This window comes from Ovis aries, chromosome 8, assembly GCF_016772045.2.
Source record: "Ovis aries strain OAR_USU_Benz2616 breed Rambouillet chromosome 8, ARS-UI_Ramb_v3.0, whole genome shotgun sequence".
NCBI lineage: Eukaryota > Metazoa > Chordata > Mammalia > Artiodactyla > Bovidae > Ovis > Ovis aries.
In genome coordinates, this window is record NC_056061.1 from 18,925,569 (window position 1) to 18,944,067 (window position 18,499).

At 41.2% G+C, this 18,499-nt stretch overlaps 1 protein-coding gene across 1 annotated transcript in view; it reads left to right on the plus strand.

Annotated features, from left to right (window-relative positions):
• The first annotated feature begins 14,400 nt into the window (after positions 1-14,400).
• MAN1A1 (mannosidase alpha class 1A member 1) overlaps positions 14,401-18,499 on the plus strand; it is a 171,346-nt gene continuing 167,247 nt past the window's right edge. Inside the window, exons 1-2 of the mRNA XM_015097327.3 lie at positions 14,401-14,662; positions 14,875-15,748. Of these exons, the coding sequence (XP_014952813.2) occupies positions 15,122-15,748 (627 nt within the window). The 5' untranslated portion in view covers positions 14,401-14,662; positions 14,875-15,121. The remainder of the gene's footprint in view (positions 14,663-14,874; positions 15,749-18,499) is intronic.

An 18,499-nucleotide genomic window follows, 5' to 3' on the forward strand; every position in this document is an offset into this window, starting at 1 on the left:
GAACTGAACTGAAACTAAACATACCTAAAACTCAGAAATAGAGAAAATAAAATATGTTTCAAGTTTATATGATTTGGGATAATCTTTGGTAAATAGAAACGAATTTAAGTTGATTTGATTAAAATAGACATGTCTTCAGAGTTATTAAGCATAATGCAGACATACAATTTTATTTTGTCAAAGAAGAGAATAGTACTAGGCTTTCTTCACGTTGTATTTGTATAGGCATATGTCTTAAGTGCTCCAGAAATAGTACAACATACTTCCAAATCCAATATGTTCTAGCATGATGTTATCACTTATAACTCTTAATTACTATCTTAAAATGTATGTCACAGAAATAACTAAAATTTCCTTGACAAGAACCTTGTCATGAACTTTCATCAGATCTTTAATCGTGGGCATTTTAAAGTCTTCTGCATTTAGTATTTTACCCTGATGATTTTGCAAAAATGTTTCATCTTCAGAGAGACTCATGGAAAGGACTCTGACAAGTACTGTAGAATACTGATAACTTACAGATCATACCACCGAATTGGGTAAGAATTTACAAAACTCTAATGGAGAAACTAATGGCTTCATAAAACTGCTAACAAAAGATCAAGATCAACAAGGAATAATTATATGGGACTGAATGAACTGATGAGGATGATTATAATTTTCATGAATTTTTGTTTGAAAAGTTGTTGGTTCCTTTATTTATTTATTTTTTTCTGATTTAAGAAAACATATCTCTGTTTTCTTTCAGGCTATGGCTAACTTAAAGCAGCTTGGTAAAGTATACTCTTGAGAACAAAGAAAACAATTACTTTTTCTCTCTACCTGATCACTCTAGAATTTGAAAGTTCTCAATGAGCATTCCTATTTTCATTGCAATATAGTTATTTGCATAAGCTCAATTAAGAATCTCTTCTCTTTGCAACAGGACACAATTGAAAACATTAGTCATATTATCAAGGCTTTGACCAGAATGTCACATATAAGAGAGATATGCATAGACTTAAAATTTGACCACACAGCTTTAAGAAACTAAGATAGAATTAATGAAGTCAATAAAGTCACTTGGAAAAACAATCTGATATCTTGCCTACAGGGTTCCTAGAGCTTTATCAGGTGAGGAAGGAAGTTTCAGGAAGTGACAGTTTCAGGAAGCTCAGGATTTGGGGGACCTTAAGAAGAGAGGAATGTACCCATATCTATAGGTACTGCACGCAAAGTCCAGTTTGGCTCTTAGCCGCAAGAGGCTTTATAGAGTTCAATATGAGTCTTTTTATTAAAAGTTCCAGCATATTCCAAGAGCCTATATGGTCATTCACCATTCTTGCTACACATATGTAAACAAGCAGGTCAAGTTTATTAAACTAGAATTATTTGCAAGCGAATTAGTCTTATTGTGGTTCTCTTTGATAGAAATGGAGTGATGATAGGGAGAAAAATTATGTTTCAGTACTACATCTTTGTGGATATCAAAGATCAGTGCTATTAATTGTCTTTGAGGTTTTGTTTTCTACCTGTAAACTGGACTGAATCCTGAATTTTCGTTTTCTCCAATATTTGACTACAACTCTCCAAACTATTATTTCCAAATTGTTCCCCCACCTTTCTGACTTGAAATCATTGAAACCTAAAACTGCCCTTTTTCCTGAAGCCATGCAAGCTAAGGTAGGACAACTTGATATAAACTTCAGAGAAATTACCACAACAGCTCATATATGGACAGTCTTTGCACCTGCTGCTTTGTGAACCATTCAGATCATCACAGATATTCAATCCACAAACCAGGAAAATTTATCAAATTGCCACTACTTGCCCTCATCTATCTGAAAATGCTTCGAGTTTGATATCTAGAAATCTTTATTGGTTTTCTGCAGAACTCAGAAACTAGATGTATGATCTACTTCAGTCATTAATCATTGTTTTTCTTTTGTTTCCATAGACATGCCTTCTATTAAATGCCTGAGAGCTAGCACAATATAGGTCTAATTTGGGGCTCCCATTGCAGAAGATGAAAGAGATGCAGAGATGCAGGTTCGAGTCCTGGGTTGGGAAAATTCCCTGGAGTAGGAAAGGGCAACCCACTCCAGTATCCTTGCCTAGAAAATTCCATGGACGGTGGAGCCTGGCGAGCTACAGTCCATGGGATCACAAAGAGTCAGACACTAGTGAGCATGCATACACGTGTTGCATCACCAGTTCCTGAAATGAATTTATCTGAACCAACCTATTCTTAGGAATAGAAGACTGGTTCAATGAGATGGAACAATCTACCAGCACAACTTATGAGAGTGAAACTTCTTGAGAAAGTTTCAAAGGCAGGATTGAAGGTGAACAAAATAGGCTACATCAAAATATGCCACTTTGGCATGTTGATTATTCTTAATTAAAATTATTCAAGAAATAGCCAGTGCAAGAAGAACGCTCTGACTCTCTTTGTCTCCCTGAATGCCAGAAATAAATGTCCCATGTGAAAGTGTCCTCCTATACCAGGAAGGTAGAAGGCATTTTTATCACCAGAGATAGGAAATTCAAGGCTGAGAAGGCTATATAAAGAAAGCTTATTACTTCTTTATTAAATTGCTACCCCGAGCCTAAACCCCTTCATTCTGTCAAATCTTCACAAATAATAGTTTATCTAAAAAGTATAAAAGTTGCTTGCACTGGTTAGTCTCATATTTTTACGAGCTCCTATAAATATGAAATTAAATTTGCTTTTCTCCTGTTAATCTTATCTCACGTCAATTTAATTATTAAACCTGCCAAAGAAGCTAGAAAGGAAAAGGGAACAGTTTTCCTTCTCTACATAAGAGATGTACAAAAGTGTCATTGTGGTAAAAATTTTAATTTTTTTTCTTTTTGTTGACCATATATCCTAAATTTTCTATAACACATGTATTATACTTGTGATAAGCTAATAAAACTATAAAAATGCAAAAGGTAAAAACAATTTGAGTAGAAAATATATAGTTAATAGGTGTATGAATAGTATATGAAAGCAGAAAAACAGAAAATTTTTCAGAATGTCTGGGTGTTTTTTTTTTTTTGAAGAAATACTGTTTTCTGTTTTGGTAGAATTAACGGAACATAGAAGAATCAGATACAGATTCTGCTACAAATTTTATAATACATCCTATTAAATACTTCTGAGTTCTTTAAAAAATTATAATAGTAGTCAATTCTTTAAAATATTTGAGCTTTTTGAGTTAAAGATCTTGAAGATAGATGATAGGGGAAAGAAAGAAAGGGAGAAAGAAAGAAATTATATAATAGATACAAATTTTACCCTGTTAGTCTTCTCAATGACATCGTGTTAGAATCTGATGCTAGATGATTCTCCAGTTCAGTTCAGTTCAGTCGCTCAGTCGTGTTCGACTCTTTGCAACTCCATGAATCGCAGCACGCCAGGCCTCCCTGTCCATCACCAATTCCCAGAGTTCATTCAGACTCAGGTCCATCGAGTCGGTGATGCCATCCAACCATCTCATCCTCTGTCGTCCCCTTGTCCTCCTGCCCCCAATCCCTCCCAGCATCAGAATCTTTTCCAATGAGTCAACTCTTTGCATGAGGTGGCCGAAGTACTGGAGTTTCAGTCTCAGCATCATTCCCTCCAAAGAAATCCCAGGGCTGATCTCCTTCAGAATGGACTGGTTGGATCTCCTTGCAGTCCAAGGGACTCTCAAGAGTCTTCTCCAACACCACAGTTCAAAAGCATCAATTCTTTGGTGCTCAGCTTTCTTCACAGTCTAACGCTCACATCCATACATGACTACTGGAAAAACCATAGCCTTGACTAGACAGACCTTTGTTGGCAAAGTAATGTCTCTGCTTTTGAATATGCTGTTTAGGTTGGCCATAACTTTTCTTCCAAGGAGTAAGCGTCTTTTAATTTCATGGCTGTAGTCACCATCTGCAGTGATTTTGGAGCCAAAAAAAAATAAAGTCTGACACTGTTTCCACTGTTTCCCCATCTATTTGCCATGAAGTGATGGGACCAGATGCCATGATCTTAGTTTTCTGAATGTTGAGCTTTAAGCCAACTTTTTCACTCTCCACTTTCACTTTCATCAAGAGGCTTATTAGTTCCTCTTCACTTTCTGCCATAAGGGTGGTGTCAGCTGCATATCTGAGGTTATTGGTACGTGATTAACAATAATAATTATCTACTATTAATGTATGTTATTGTGTTAATAGTATTATTAATAGCTGTTATAATACCTTATACTCATAGAACATTCTCTGATAGACAAACAGTATCTAATTTAATCATCATAACAACTCTTTCAATTAGGAGTCCCCATTATTTTACAGGAAAAAAAAATGGAAGCTAAGTGTTTAAAAATCCACAGAAATCAGAGCTAGTTTTAAAGATAGGTCTTCTGATTCCTAATCCAGCTCTCTTGCCCCTGCATCATTTTGCTTAGTATAAAGTGCTCCTCTAAGCAGTTAACTTCTGGAAACATTTTGGTCACTACAGTGCTGTGAAGTACAGTTAATTTAATAGCAATTTTCCATGTATACAAAAAAATATGAATGATATTACTTATCCATGTTTTACTTAATAGGAAAAAGTGTAGAGTGTAGAAGTGATTCAGAATTTTAAAATCTTACTTTGGTTTGACTACTCAGTAAAAATATATACTTCTCAAGCTGAGAATCTATAGCATTTTCCTCTAGGTACTTGAAAATCTTTTTTGACTTTATACTCTCCACTTACTACTTTTCAAATATTTAATACCATTTTGTACGATGTCAGCTTCATCCTTTTATTTTTACCTTTTTTTTTTTTTTTTTTGCTTAAGGTATTCCAAGTTCTCAAGATTCTTATAAATGAGTTCTGAAAGGAAAACTTTTTTTTATAATAAATTTATTCAAATATAGTTCACATACCATAAAAGCCACCCATTTAGTGTGTACAACTGTAGTATATTCAGAGTCATGCAGCTATCACCACAATCATGCCCTCAAAAGAAACCTCATATCCTTCAGCAGTGACCTTTCATTATCTCAGGACCCCAGACTAAGGCAATCAATTACTTCTTAAGTAAACTAAATTCTTACTTTTAAAAACACTGAAATTAATTTCTTGGTATATATATAATAGAGAGAGAAAGAGAGAGATGGGCTTTAATGCTAAGAATTTTTTTAAAGGAATGGCATGTTAAGACACCTGATACTTTCATTGTTTGTTGGTTGCTGTTCAGGTTATAATACATCATAATAGTAAAATACATCATGCCTATTTAATATTTGGGAGAAACTGGAGAATCAAATGATTTCAGTGGACGCTCAAAAGCTGTTTATAATCTAACAGCCAGATTGCGTATCTCAAGCTCAACACATTTTAAGCCCAGTAATTTGTAGAAACCCTATATGAGACCCAGTCAGTTTCAGACCATTAAGTCTAATCGATATATGGGTCAGTGGTTTGGAAATCTTCCCTTCTCTTTTCCTATGTTAATTTGAGTATGTCCCTCCCATTCCCACGGTCTCAGTTCAGTTCAGTTCAGTCGCTCAGTCGTGTCCGACTCTTTGTGACCCCATGAATCGCAGCACGCCAGGCCTCCCTGTCCATCACCAACTCCCGGAGTTCACTCAGACTCACATCCATCGAGTCAGTGATGCCATCCAACCATCTCATCCTCTGTCGTCCCCTTCTCCTCCTGCCCCCAATCCCTCCCAGCATCAGAGTCTTTTCCAGTGAGTCAACTCTTCGCATGAGGTGGCCAAAGTACTGGAGTTTCAGCTTTAGCATCATTCCTTCCAAAGAAATCCCAGGGCTGATCTACTTCAGAATGGACTGGTTTCATCTCCTTGCAGTCCAAGGGACTCTCAAGAGTCTTCTCCAACACCACAATTCAAAAGCATCAATTCTTCGGCGCTCAGCTTTCTTCACAGTCCAACTCTCACATCCATACATGACCACAGGAAAAACCATAGCCTCGACTAGACGAACCTTAGACCACTATTAATTATACCAAACAATCAGACTACCAGTCACACACTCAATAGATATAATTTGTTCAGGTCCTCTCTGCAACAAATCTGCTTCAACTTTAGCCCCTAAATGAAACTATATGTTGCAAGAGAGTGCTTCAAGTGAATTTTGTTCTATGGACAAAGAACCACAAGTGAACTCCTATTCATTTATAGAGACCAAGAGCTAAGAAAAAGTTCTGCCCTAAAGGGCAATATGAAAGACCAAATATGTAGTGCGAAGAGCACATTTATAATGCAATAAAATTGGGAAGACAAGTGCTGTCGTGTCATAGCTGCAGAGAGTTTCTCCAAAATAGGAATAGGAACAAGCACATGTGGTTTCATTTCGCTTTATTTCATGAAAAAGTTTTCACTTCGGCAGAGTAACGTATCATAATTTTTCTCATTTTCTGAGTTTGACTTGTCTGGGGAAAATTGTGATCTTTATGGAATATGGAATGGAGAGAAAAAAACTATTTTTCAAAAAAAAAAAAAAAGCTATTTTTTAAAATAAATTTCCTGAAAGATGATGCTGTGGAAGTGCTGCACTCAATCTGCCAGCAAATTTGGAAAACTCAGCAGTGGCCACAGGACTGGAAAGGTCAGTTTCACTCCAATCCAAAAGAAAGGCAATGCCAAAAAATGCTCAAACTACCCCACCATTGCACTCATCTCACACGCTAGTAAAGGAATGCTCAAAATTCTCCAAGCCAGGCCTCAAGAGTATGTGAACCGTGAACTTCCAGATGGGAATACCAGACCACCTGACCTGCCTCTTGAGAAATCTGTATGCAGGTCAGGAAGCAACAGTTAGAAGTGGACATGGAACAACAGACTGTTTCCAAATAGGAAAAAGGAGTACGTCAAGGCCATATATTGTCACCCTGCTCATTTAACTTCTATGCAGAGTACATCATGAGAAACGCTGGGCTGGAGGAAGCACAGGCTGGAATCAAGATTGCCGGGAGAAATATCAATAAGCTCAGATATGCAGATGACACCACCCTTATGGCAGAAAGTGAAGAGGAACTAAAAAGCCTCTTGATGAAAGTGAAAGTGAAGAGTGAAAAGTTGGCTTAAAGCTCAATATTCAGAAAACTAAGATCATGGCATCTGGTCCCATCACTTCATGGCAAATAGATGGGGAAACAGTGGAAACAGTGTCAGACTTTATTTTGGGGGGCTCCAAAATCACTGCAGATGGTGACTACAGCCATGAAATTAAAAGACGCTTACTCCTTGGAAGGAAAGTTATGACCAACATAGATGGCATATGGAAAAGCAATGATATTACTTTGCCAACAAAGGTCTGTCTAGTCAAGGCTATGGTTTTTCCAGTGGTCATGTATGGATGTGAGCGTTGGACTGTGGTGCTGGAGAAGACTCTTGAGAGTCCTTTGGACTGCAAAGAGATCCAACCAGTCAATTCTAAATGAGATCAGTCCTGGGTGTTCATTGGAAGGACTGATGCTGAGACTGAAGCTCCAATACTTTGGCCACCTCATGTGAAGAGCTGACTCTTGGAAAAGACTCTGATGCTTGGAGGGATTGGGGGCAGGAGGAGAAGGGGGATGACAGAGGATGAGATGGCTGGATGGCATCACTGACTCGATGGACATGAGTCTGAGTGAACTCCATGAGTTGGTGATGGACAGGGAGGCCTGGCGTGCTGTAATTTATGGGGTCACAAAGAGTTGGACACGACTGAGGGACTGAACTGAACTGAATTTAAAATTAAGGAAAACTCTTTCTCTAGTCATAGGAAGAAAACTTTTTTCCTTCAGTTTCACTCAGTCAAGAGTATATCTTCTAAAAAAATAAAAGGTTATCTCTTCAAGTTATAAAATTCAAATATATATATACCAGAGTTCTGAAACACCATTGTTGGCCTTCTCTAGCCAGGCTTTCTGCCTGAATTGTTCTTTTCCTGATTCTTCAAGCACTGAGCAGTAATAACACTCTCCTTACATTCAGACTCTGCCATCACTCATATTTTCTCAAGTTTAAGAAATATAAAGTTGATTCTTTCGTAACCCTTTTGGTCCTATTTTTATAGAGTGAGGAAACACTGTAGGACTCTCTCCCGAAAACCTGGGGCTCTTTCCCCCACTTTTCCTCTGGTGGATATTATTATTATTGGTAGAAATGAAAGTTTTTTCCCATTTTATTTTTTTAAATTGGAATATAGTTGATCTACAACATTGTGTTTCTGCTGCACAACAACGTGAATCAGCTATGTATCACAGAACACCGAATTGAGCTTCCTGTGCTATGCAGAAGATCCCCACTAGCTTTCTATTTTACACATGGTAGTGTCAGTTCAGGTCAGTTCAGGTCAGTTCAGCCGCTCAGTCATGTCTGATTCTTTGTAACCCCATGGACTGCAGCACACGGGCCTCCCTGTCCATCACCATCTCCCGGAGTTCACTCAGACTCACGTCCATGGAGTCAGTGATGCCATCCAGCCATCTCATCCTCTGTCGTCCCCCTCTCCTCCTGCCCCAAATCCCTCCCAGCATCAGAGTCTTTGCCAATGAGTCAGCTCTTCACATGAGGTGGCCAAAATATTGGCGTTTCAGCTTCAGCATCATTCCCTCCAAAGAAATTCCAGGGTTGATCTCCTTCAGAATGGACTGACTGGATCTCCTTGCAGTCCAAGGGACTCTCAAGAGTCTTCTCCAACACCACAGTTCAAAAGCATCAATTCTTCGGTGCTTAGCTTTCTTCACAGTTCAACTCTCAGATCCTATACATGAGCACAGGAAAAACCATAGCCTTGACTAGACGGACCTTAGTCGGCAAAGTAATGTCTCTGCTTTTGAATATGCTGTTTAGGTTGGTCATAACTTTTCTTCCAAGGAGTAAGCGTCTTTTAATTTCATGGCTGTAGTCACCATCTGCAGTGATTTTGGAGCCAAAAAAAATAAAGTCTGACACTGTTTCTACTGTTTCCCCATCTATTTGCCATGAAGTGATGGGACCAGATGCCATGATCTTAGTTTTCTGAATGTTGAGCTTTAAGCCACCTTTTTCACTCTCCGCTTTCACTTTCATCAAGAGGCTTTTTAGTTCCTCCTCACTTTTTGCCATAAGGGTGGTGTCATCTGCATATCTGAGGTGATTGATATTTCTCCCGGCAATCTTGATTCCAGCTTGTGCTTCTTCCAGTCCAGCATTTCTCATGATGTACTCTGCATAGAAGTTAAATAAGCAGGGTGACACTATACAGCCTTGACGTATTCCTTTTCCTATTTGGAAACAGTCTGTTGTTCCATGTCCACCTCTAACTGTTGCTTCCTGACCTGCATACAGGTTTCTCAAGAGGCAGGTCAGGTGGTCTGGTATGCCCATCTCTTTCAGAATTTTCCACAGTTTCTTGTGATCCACACAGTCAAAGACTTTGTCATAGTCAATAAAGCAGAAATAGATGTTTTTCTGGAACTCTCTTGCTTTTTCCATGATCCAGCGGATGTTGGCAATTTGATCTCTGGTTCCTCTGCCTTTTCGAAAACCAGCTTGAACATCTGGAAGTTCACGGTTCACATACTCTTGAGGCCTGGCTTGGAGAATTTTGAGCATTCCTTTACTAGCGTGTGAGATGAGTGCAATGGTGGGGTAGTTTGAGCATTCTTTGGCATTGCCTTTCTTTGGGATTGGAATGAAAACTGACCTTTTCAGTCCTATGGCCACTGCTGAGTTTTCCAAATTGGCTGGCATATGGAGTGCAGCACTTTCACAGCATCATCTTTCAGGATTTGAAACAGCTCCACTGGAATTCCATCACCTCCACTAGCTTTGTTCATAGTGATGCTTTCTAAGGCCCACTTCACTTCACATTCCAGGATGTCTGGCTCTAGGTGAGTGATCACACCATCATGATTATCTTGGTCTTGAAGATCTTTTTTATACAATTCTTCTGTGTATTCTTGCCACCTCTTCTTAATATCTTCTGCTTCTGTTAGGTCCATACCATTTCTGTCCTTTAGCGAGCCCATCTTTGCCTGAAATGTTCCTTTGGTATCTCTAATTTCCTTGAAGAGATCTCTAGTCTTCCCCATTCTGTTGTTTTCCTCTATTTCTTTGCATTGATTCCTGGGGAAGGCTTTCTTATCTCTTCTCAAACTTGTGCTCAATTACTTCAGGAAAACCTCTCCAGGAACTTATTTATCTCTTTTAGTTCCTTTGTTAATCAAATCAAAAGAAAACAGAAACAAAACACCCTAAGGGTAGCACTAGTGATACACTTGAAATGGAAAGGAATCTACTTGGAGGAAAACTATACCTAAGAGCTTCTACAAACCTTACAACCTTGCAAGTTAGTTTAGAATCTTCCTGAAACAATCATTATATTGCTGCTTCTTCCAGACAAATCTGTCCTGAGGCTCCAACAGTCTCGATAAATAAAACAGTTTCTAATTTAATGATACTTTGATTACTAGCATTGCAACATTATTTTTTCCAATGTTTTATTCTTCCCTAGGGTTTTAGATCTTCAAAGACTAGCACCAAAGCACCATTTACAACTTTATTTCTATGGAGAGAAATGCTCTAAAATTTCCAAGAGCTATGCCCAAATACTTTGTAGAACACAATGTTTTTCAGTTGGAAACTGCTAATATTGATGAAATGAGTTTTGAAAACAAAAACATTTTTCAACAGGAGCATGTAGGGACAGAGGGGGCTCCTTGATTCAGCCTCTTATTCCTGCCTACCCCTCACCCAACCTTGGCCCCAAACACACACAAACGTGATTGAAGTTCTATAAAAATAATCTACTACTCAAGCTGTTCCAAAGTAATCTGAGGAGGAGAATGAAAAAGGGCCAGATATATGACTGTAACTCCTCAAATAATTAAGAATATTATTGATAGCTTATTTTATACTTTGGTTTATTCTCATCATAATACATTTCATGTAAAATTCAGCATTGCCAATTGAATTATTGAAATTTCAAGATTAATGTTCACAAATGAACAATTTTTCATATTTATGTTTTGGTTTTTTAAAAATAAAAGTAAAAACTTATTCTGAACTGGAATTTGAAGACAATTAGAAAATCAGCTATAGGAAGATTTATTTTTATCAAAAATCTAACTTGTTGGAACATCTTAGTATTGGTTATTATATATATGTTAAATTCTTTCATTAGATTACATTATATTTTTAAATTAGAGAACAAAGAATGTCAAAAAGATTTTTCCATAAAACAAGAAGCACCTTCTAGAAGCTTCCTAGTCAGAAAAGATTTTTGCAATTTAATTTTTGAGAACTTATAGCTTTACAAAAACATTTATTCACCACAGTTTTCATAAAAATATTGTCTATTTTCCTTTGTAATCCTGTTTATAATTATCATTATATTTAATTTTAGCACATCTGTGTAAAAATTAAATCTACCCTTTGCTAAAAATGTTATTTTAGAAACAGAGAAATTCAAGCAGTCAAATAAATTGGAGATTTTTTGTACTTTGGAGGATGTCTCCAACCAAAATCAAGTTTTAAAAAATTACTTGATGCTAAAGATTTTATCTTGAAACATTTTACAAATTGTCAAAGATACAGAGATATAAGCTCTAGAAAAGGAAAGATTAAGAATTAAGTTTGCAAGCAAACTTGCAAGAAGTACAATGGAGTTGCTTCAGGACTAGCTGGCCATGTAAGAAAACACAGCAAACATCTGAACAGAAAAACTGCACAAAATTCCTAAGGATGCTAAGTTTACATTAGACTATTCATAATGAGAAAACAGCAACTTTATCACAATCACTGCATTCACAAAGATCATCCGTCTTCAGGTAGGCAAGGCAGGGAGTCTGGATTTACAGGAAGTTTTATTATTTGGAGACCAGAACAGTCTCCTTTATTTTTGCTATACATGAGGATACAAAGTATTGTGATTCCAACTGTAGAGTGTGTATGGTTTTGAAATCAGGGCAAAGTCTTATATTTCACTTCTACAAAATGTACATTTTTACTTATTGAACATTCTGTCCTCCTTCCTTACCATGAATACACATGGTTGGTTTTCAGGGTTTTAATGTTGTTGATTTAGTTGGTATGTCTCTTCAAATACCTTCTCTGTGAATTTTTTTAAAACTTGCTTTAGCCCAAATGTGAGCATTCCCACATGTTTTTCTCCTACCTAACACGGACTGGCACCCTTTAATATGTATCCCATAATCAAGCACCCATGCTAATTTCTTGGTTTAACTAGTCATTAAAAGCAGGCTTCACTCTTAATAAATCTGTTTCATAAGAAAAATATATAGTAAGAAAGCAGTCTTAAAATAAGCTACATAAAGGTAAACACAAATGAATAATAATGCCACTGTAAAAGATTTAAACACAATATTGCTCAGTCATGTCTGACTTTTTGCGACCCTATGGATTATAACCCACCAAGCTTCTCTGTCCATGGGATTCTCCAGGCAAGAATACTGGAGTAGGTTGTCATTTTCTCCTCCAGGGGAATCTTCCCCACCCAAGGATTGAACCCACCTCTCCTGCATCTCCTGCACTGCAGGCAAATTCTTTACCACTGAGCCACTGGGGAAACCCTAAACACAGTATCAGTTCAGTTCAGTTCAGTCGCTCAGTCATGTCCAACTCTTTGCCACCCCATGAATCGCAATATAGATAAATAAAATTTAAGGTGTTTAAGGGAAAAAATCATCTTTAAGTCCATACACTAAATTTTAAATGTTTCCACTACAGGATATGGGTTAAACTCAAACTGGTTTGATATCAAAATTAAAGAAATGGCGTTAGATTTATAACTTCCTTTCTTCATCACTTTAACATGCACTTAAAAGATTTTATTGCTTCTCTAAAATACTTAGTAACATTAATCTTAATGTTTCTAAATATTTTGTGGTTACAAGAAATAATTCAATAGTTGAAATAATAAAGCATTCCACAAAAGATGATGATAAAGAGACCTTAATTCCCAATGATTTAACTTTCCAACCTATCTACAAGTTGTAGTTTGAAACAAAAATTACCCTTCCATCATTAAAAATGAAAATTACTGTTTTCTTTTTCAGTCCTTCTAAACTTTGTTACCCTGCTTGGATATGCTGCACTCTTCTGGGCATAGAATTTCACAGCAGTTATCCAAAAAAAGAGCCATACAGTTGGCTTTATCGAACAATAATTTCCCATTAACAAAAACTTTCGTTTTACACAAAACAAATACTGTAATGGTGGTTAAAATGAATACTAAAATGAAATCTGTAATAAGGATTTTTAAGTTTTATTTTAGATTTTCTCACACAGCCTAAATCCTGAGAACAACTATGCTGTGGGCACCTTCCTGAAAGGTGTCAGCTGTTTCCTTTCTTCTAAAGACAACAAGCAGAAACATCTAAAATCACCTTTCTAGAGAAGCATGCGGGATAGAAGATAAGCCTGCTATCAACTAGCTTTCAGAAGTAGGAAATGGGAAGGTAGTCAACTTTCTTCTCTTTGATAACCCTTTATTTGCAGAGCAACAGGGGAATTACAAACACGTTTTGCAAAATAATGCTGTCTAAAAGACAATCTCTGTTGGACCAACTCCTTATTTCCCTGGAAGTAGTCAAATCCAAGTCAATTTCAACAATGTTGAAATTTATTACTTGAAGCTATGGCAGCATAAAACTTCTTCTTTAAGTGGAAAATATGACCAACTTGTATGAGGTAGGTGACTTTTGAAAGTGGGGGTGGGTGGGGGAGCTACACCACTTTTTTTTTTTTAAGGGGAAGAGGATTCAGTCGAAGATTTCGGAGCAACCACAGAACCATTAAGGCTCTTAGGTGATAGGATGTTCGACCAAAGAGCTCAAAAGCTGAGCTCAAGAGCTCTCCAAATCACAGCCTCTCATCAAGGGACTTTTGGGTTAACTGATACCGAGCACTGGCGGAATCCCTGCTTTGGGTAAAGAAGAGAAACCATGCTTCATAGAGATCTGGCAATTCTTGGCAAGATCCCGTCCTTCTCGGCCCTCCTGGAGCGGGCCCCGCACGGCCAGGCGCAGGTCCGAGGGGGCAGCAAGGAGGTCCTGCATCAGCCCAGGCGCCACCCCCGCAACTCGAGACCAGCCATCCTCTGGGACCCGGGCCCGAGGCCAGAGCGGGATAAACTCCCGGACCCCGGGTCCTGCCCGCCGCCTCCGGCCCATGGCCTCAGTGGAGGGTCAGGCTGCCCGGCTTCCCGCCGCCTCTCCCGCCCGCCTCGTGCCTCAGGGGCCCCGGCAACCTCCCCGCCCCCGGCCGGGCCCCCGCGAGGCTGCGCTTCCCGTAAACTCCCCTCCCGGCGCGGCCCCCCTCCCCGCCTCGGCCCCGCCCCCGGGGGGCCCTGAGCGGCGCGTGATTGGCCCGGCCGCGCCGTCAGTCTCCGGCCGCGTCACCGCCCTCGTTTCCGACCGCCCCGAGACCGGCAGTGGTGTTAGTGCTCGCCGGGCCGCGGCGGAGGGTGTCGCGCTGCCCTGTTAGCTCCGACTCGCCCGCGGGTCGGCGCGCTAGCCCAGCCGCGCGGTGCTCGGGGCTGCGGGGAGGCACGCTCAGACGCCACCTGGGAAGCGGAGAGACAGCCGGTCCCATCTTCGGGATGCGGAGCAGGCGAAGTTGACGAGTCCCCCACCGTTACCCCTGCTGCGCCTCTCCCGCGCTGCCCTCTGCAAGGAGGTGACCGCGCGCGGCCCTGCTCCAGGTGTGCGCGGGACACCCCGCCCCCGAGACCCGCCAACTTCACCCCCAAGTCCAAAGAGTGGGCTCCGAGGGCGGTGCCGGCAGCTGGACTCCGGACTCCGTGCCGGGGGAGCTGTCCTGGCGGCTCTCGCGGCCGTCGGAGGGTGGAGACCGGTGGAAACTTTATCACCATCCCGGTTAATTTCTGTGTTTTTACTGTTTCTCTCCCCGCAGGGGCTGCAGCGAGAGGTCTGTCGCGCGCGCGTCGTTTGCCAAAGGAGCCGCCTCGGGGAGAAGACCCTGAGGGGAGCTGTCTCCCCGGGGGATACCTGCAGCCCGGGCGGGGGGTTTGGGCGGCCTGGATGCCCAGGACGCAGCCCCGCGGCCGCTGACGCCCGGCGGCGGCGAAGTTTGGCTGCTGAGCGGCGCGGCGCGAGGCCACTGGACAGCGGGCGACCCGGCGGCCGGGGCGGCGGGCGCGATGCCCGTGGGGGGCCTCCTGCCGCTCTTCAGTAGTCCGGCGGGCGGCGGCCTGGGCGGGGGGCTTGGCGGCGGCGGCGGCGGCGGCGGCGGCGGCGGCAGGAAGGGCTCGGGCCCCGCCGCCTTCCGCCTGACGGAGAAGTTCGTGCTGCTGTTGGTGTTCAGCGCCTTCATCACGCTCTGCTTCGGGGCAATCTTCTTCCTGCCCGACTCTTCCAAGCTGCTCAGCGGGGTCCTGTTCCACTCCAGCCCCGCCCTGCAGCCTGCCGCCGACCACAAGCCCGGACCCGGGGCGCGCGCCGAGGACGCGGCGGAGGGGCGCGCCCGGCGCGGCGAGGAGGGCGCTCCGGGAGACCCCGCGGCCTCCCTAGAGGACAACTTGGCCAGGATCCGCGAAAACCACGAGCGGGCTCTGAGGGAAGCCAAGGAGACCCTGCAGAAGCTGCCCGAGGAGATCCAGAGAGACATCCTGATGGAGAAGGAGAAGGTGGCCCAGGACCAGCTGAGTAACAGGGCGGGGTTCAGAAGGCTGCCCCCCGTGTACTTAGCACCCCTGAATACAATCGGGGCGATTGACCGGGAACCCGCCGACGCCGCCATCCGCGAGAAAAGGGAAAAGATCAAAGAGGTGAGTGCGCCCAGCTAGAAATCCCTCCAGACCCGCGGTGTTTTTCTGGGAGAAATGACAGACCTTTGAAACTCTTAACTGTGTGATATTACAGTGCTGGGGGTGGGGAGGGGGGCGGAGGGCAGGTCTGTAACATCCGTGTGGGGAAGACAGGGAGGTTTTCCACTTCCACCAGATGCAGTGTCAAAGGCTCTTTCACTTCCCTTTTATTGTCAGAGTAGAGGTGACCGATTAGGATCTGAGGTTGAATCCCGTTGTTTTTAACTTGCATGCTCCAGTGAGCATAAACCACACGAAGTAGGTATTAAATACATGGGCAGATCCTGTGCAGACTTCCTCTTCCACTGGCCAATAGGTGGTTAAACGTCCCTGAAAACAGCAACAGTGAAGGTCCCAAACAGCCTTCTAATAAAGCTTGGACGTGGGTTTGGAATGAAGCTTGAATGTAAACGCAAAGCATCAATCACGCATCACAGAAATGTTCCAACAGCAGGCCAGCCCAGCCCGCGTTCAGTCACGTGGCCCCATTTCGCCAGGTGGCATCCTGTGTGTACTTACAGACTATAAAGGTGAAACTTGAGAACTTGTTATCATAGAGGGCACACTGTTGTTTACTTTTCACAAAAAAAAAAAAAAAAAAAGATGTAAAAAGCCAGCCTGCTGCTTCTTGCGTTTCTAGTGTAGCTGGAAAGAGTATTCCATGTGATGCAACAGGTTTTCCTCCACAGCAGCACAATGACGACAGACTTAATCTCGGGCAAACATGGACTTTAAGTCTTTCATAATTTCTTTCCTGTAATTTTCGGTTGGAACTGGAAACATATGGTCAGTTTGTGCTTAGCTTGAAGCTGAAGAGGACCTTAAAAATCGTTTCAGACTATCATTTGAAAAATGAACGTTGAAAGGCCCAGAGCCCCAGAACCAGCTAGTGACTGAGTCAGGACTTGAAGCCCAGACTTCTTGTCACCAGGCCGTCTGTGGACAAGCCTCCTTTCTCAGCTACTCTTCCCTGTGAAACTATACCATTCTGGATTTTTTGCACAATCCAACAACTGTAGAGACCATGTTAAAAGCATGTTACCCCAAATTTTGATTCCAATTTCTGAAATACGCTATGAATTTTCATTTTTTTTAAGTTTCACAGGGTTTGAAAATAAATGCTGTGTTTTGACGTTGGACCAGGTACTCAGGAAAGGAAGCTTCCTGGGTCCCCCCTCCCCCATTTTCAGAGCATAAAAAGAGTTTTGAGGTTGTGAAGAGGTACTTAGCTGAAGTGGCTGCAGATTGGAGGTAGCTTGATCGTTGTAGAATTTGTGATTTTAATATGACGACCAGATGAATTTGGTTAAGCTGTAATTGAGCAAGTTAAGGTGGATTTGGGTCCCTTTCAGGTTATCCTAGGCAGACTGCCTGCAGTCATCCCTCCTGTACCATAGCCCATCAGCCTTTTAACTATGGGACCCTTCCTCAGGCATAAAACCTTCCCAGACTTGGGGAAGTGGATTGTACTCCCTGTGACAACTTCTTTCTAGTTCGCCTTCTCCATGAAACTCTTCTCCCACTCTCCAGGAAGATGGAAAAAAGCTCTGCTTTCACCAGTCATCTCCCTCTCCTTTTCATCTCTCAGCCTCCTTGAAAATATCCCACCAAAACCCATAGATAAATTAGCCCCAAATCTGTATCTGCTTATGTTTTCCTTAAGTTTGAAGCAGTGTAATTCACATTTCATGCTTCTGAATTCCTATGAACTGACAGTACAGATCACAATTGTCCCAGGATATTATTTTAAATATTATAGATCTGTGGATGTGAAAAAGCTATTGGTACCGATTAGTACAGAGTAAAAGTGCATTTAGATCAGAAGCACTGGGGTGGTAGCAGTCAATCCAGGACAGAATATTAACAGTACATGTTCCTCACGTATCTGTTGCTATTAGATCCAGCATTATCTTTGTCTGTAGATCAAAAGATCTTAATTAACCATGTAAAGGAAATTTATGTAGCCTTCTGTATCAGTGTGATGCTAACATCTTTGTACCTGGATGTTTTGAAACTGCCCAGTCTTGCATAAAGTGGTGGAACTAAATGGATTCTAAAATTTCATGTTGCCCTGAGATCCAAGGGGGTTGTGGAGGTGGGCATAGAAAGCCAACATGATTAGCTTTAGTATTTAGTCAAAGACTAATGGGAAGAAATGGATTATGGTTTTCCATCAGATTAGTTCAGGCAGATGTGTTCGTTTGTAAACCAAAAAAAAGGTTAACTCATGCTATTATAAAACTGTGCTGTAAACATTCAGTTTTAGAGAGGGAAGAGTGGTTGCCCATTATGAATGGACTTCAACTTGATACATTTAGATTCAGTTTCAGATACTATGTATGCCTTGTCAGGAACCAATGGATCTTTGCCTTGATCTTTATTTTTATTGTTCCTGTTTTTTCTAGTTCTTTTTATTTACTTAGGTTCTCTATCACACCTGGAGGTACTAACAGTGTTATAGGTAAAATTTAGAAAGTATTGATATAAGCAAGTCTTGTAACATATTGGGAGCTTGGACTATAATTTCTGAGCCAAACTTTCATTTTGTAAATTTGGTTTAAAAACAGCCAGTGCTTTTTTGTTTTGCCAACGCAGTTGTGTTACTGGTATTGTGGTAAATTTTTTTAAAAATTTGTGTTAAGGGAAAACAGTCTTTAATTTCAAATAGGATGTTTATTGCCTAGCACTCTTCACAAAAGGTGCTAGCTACAT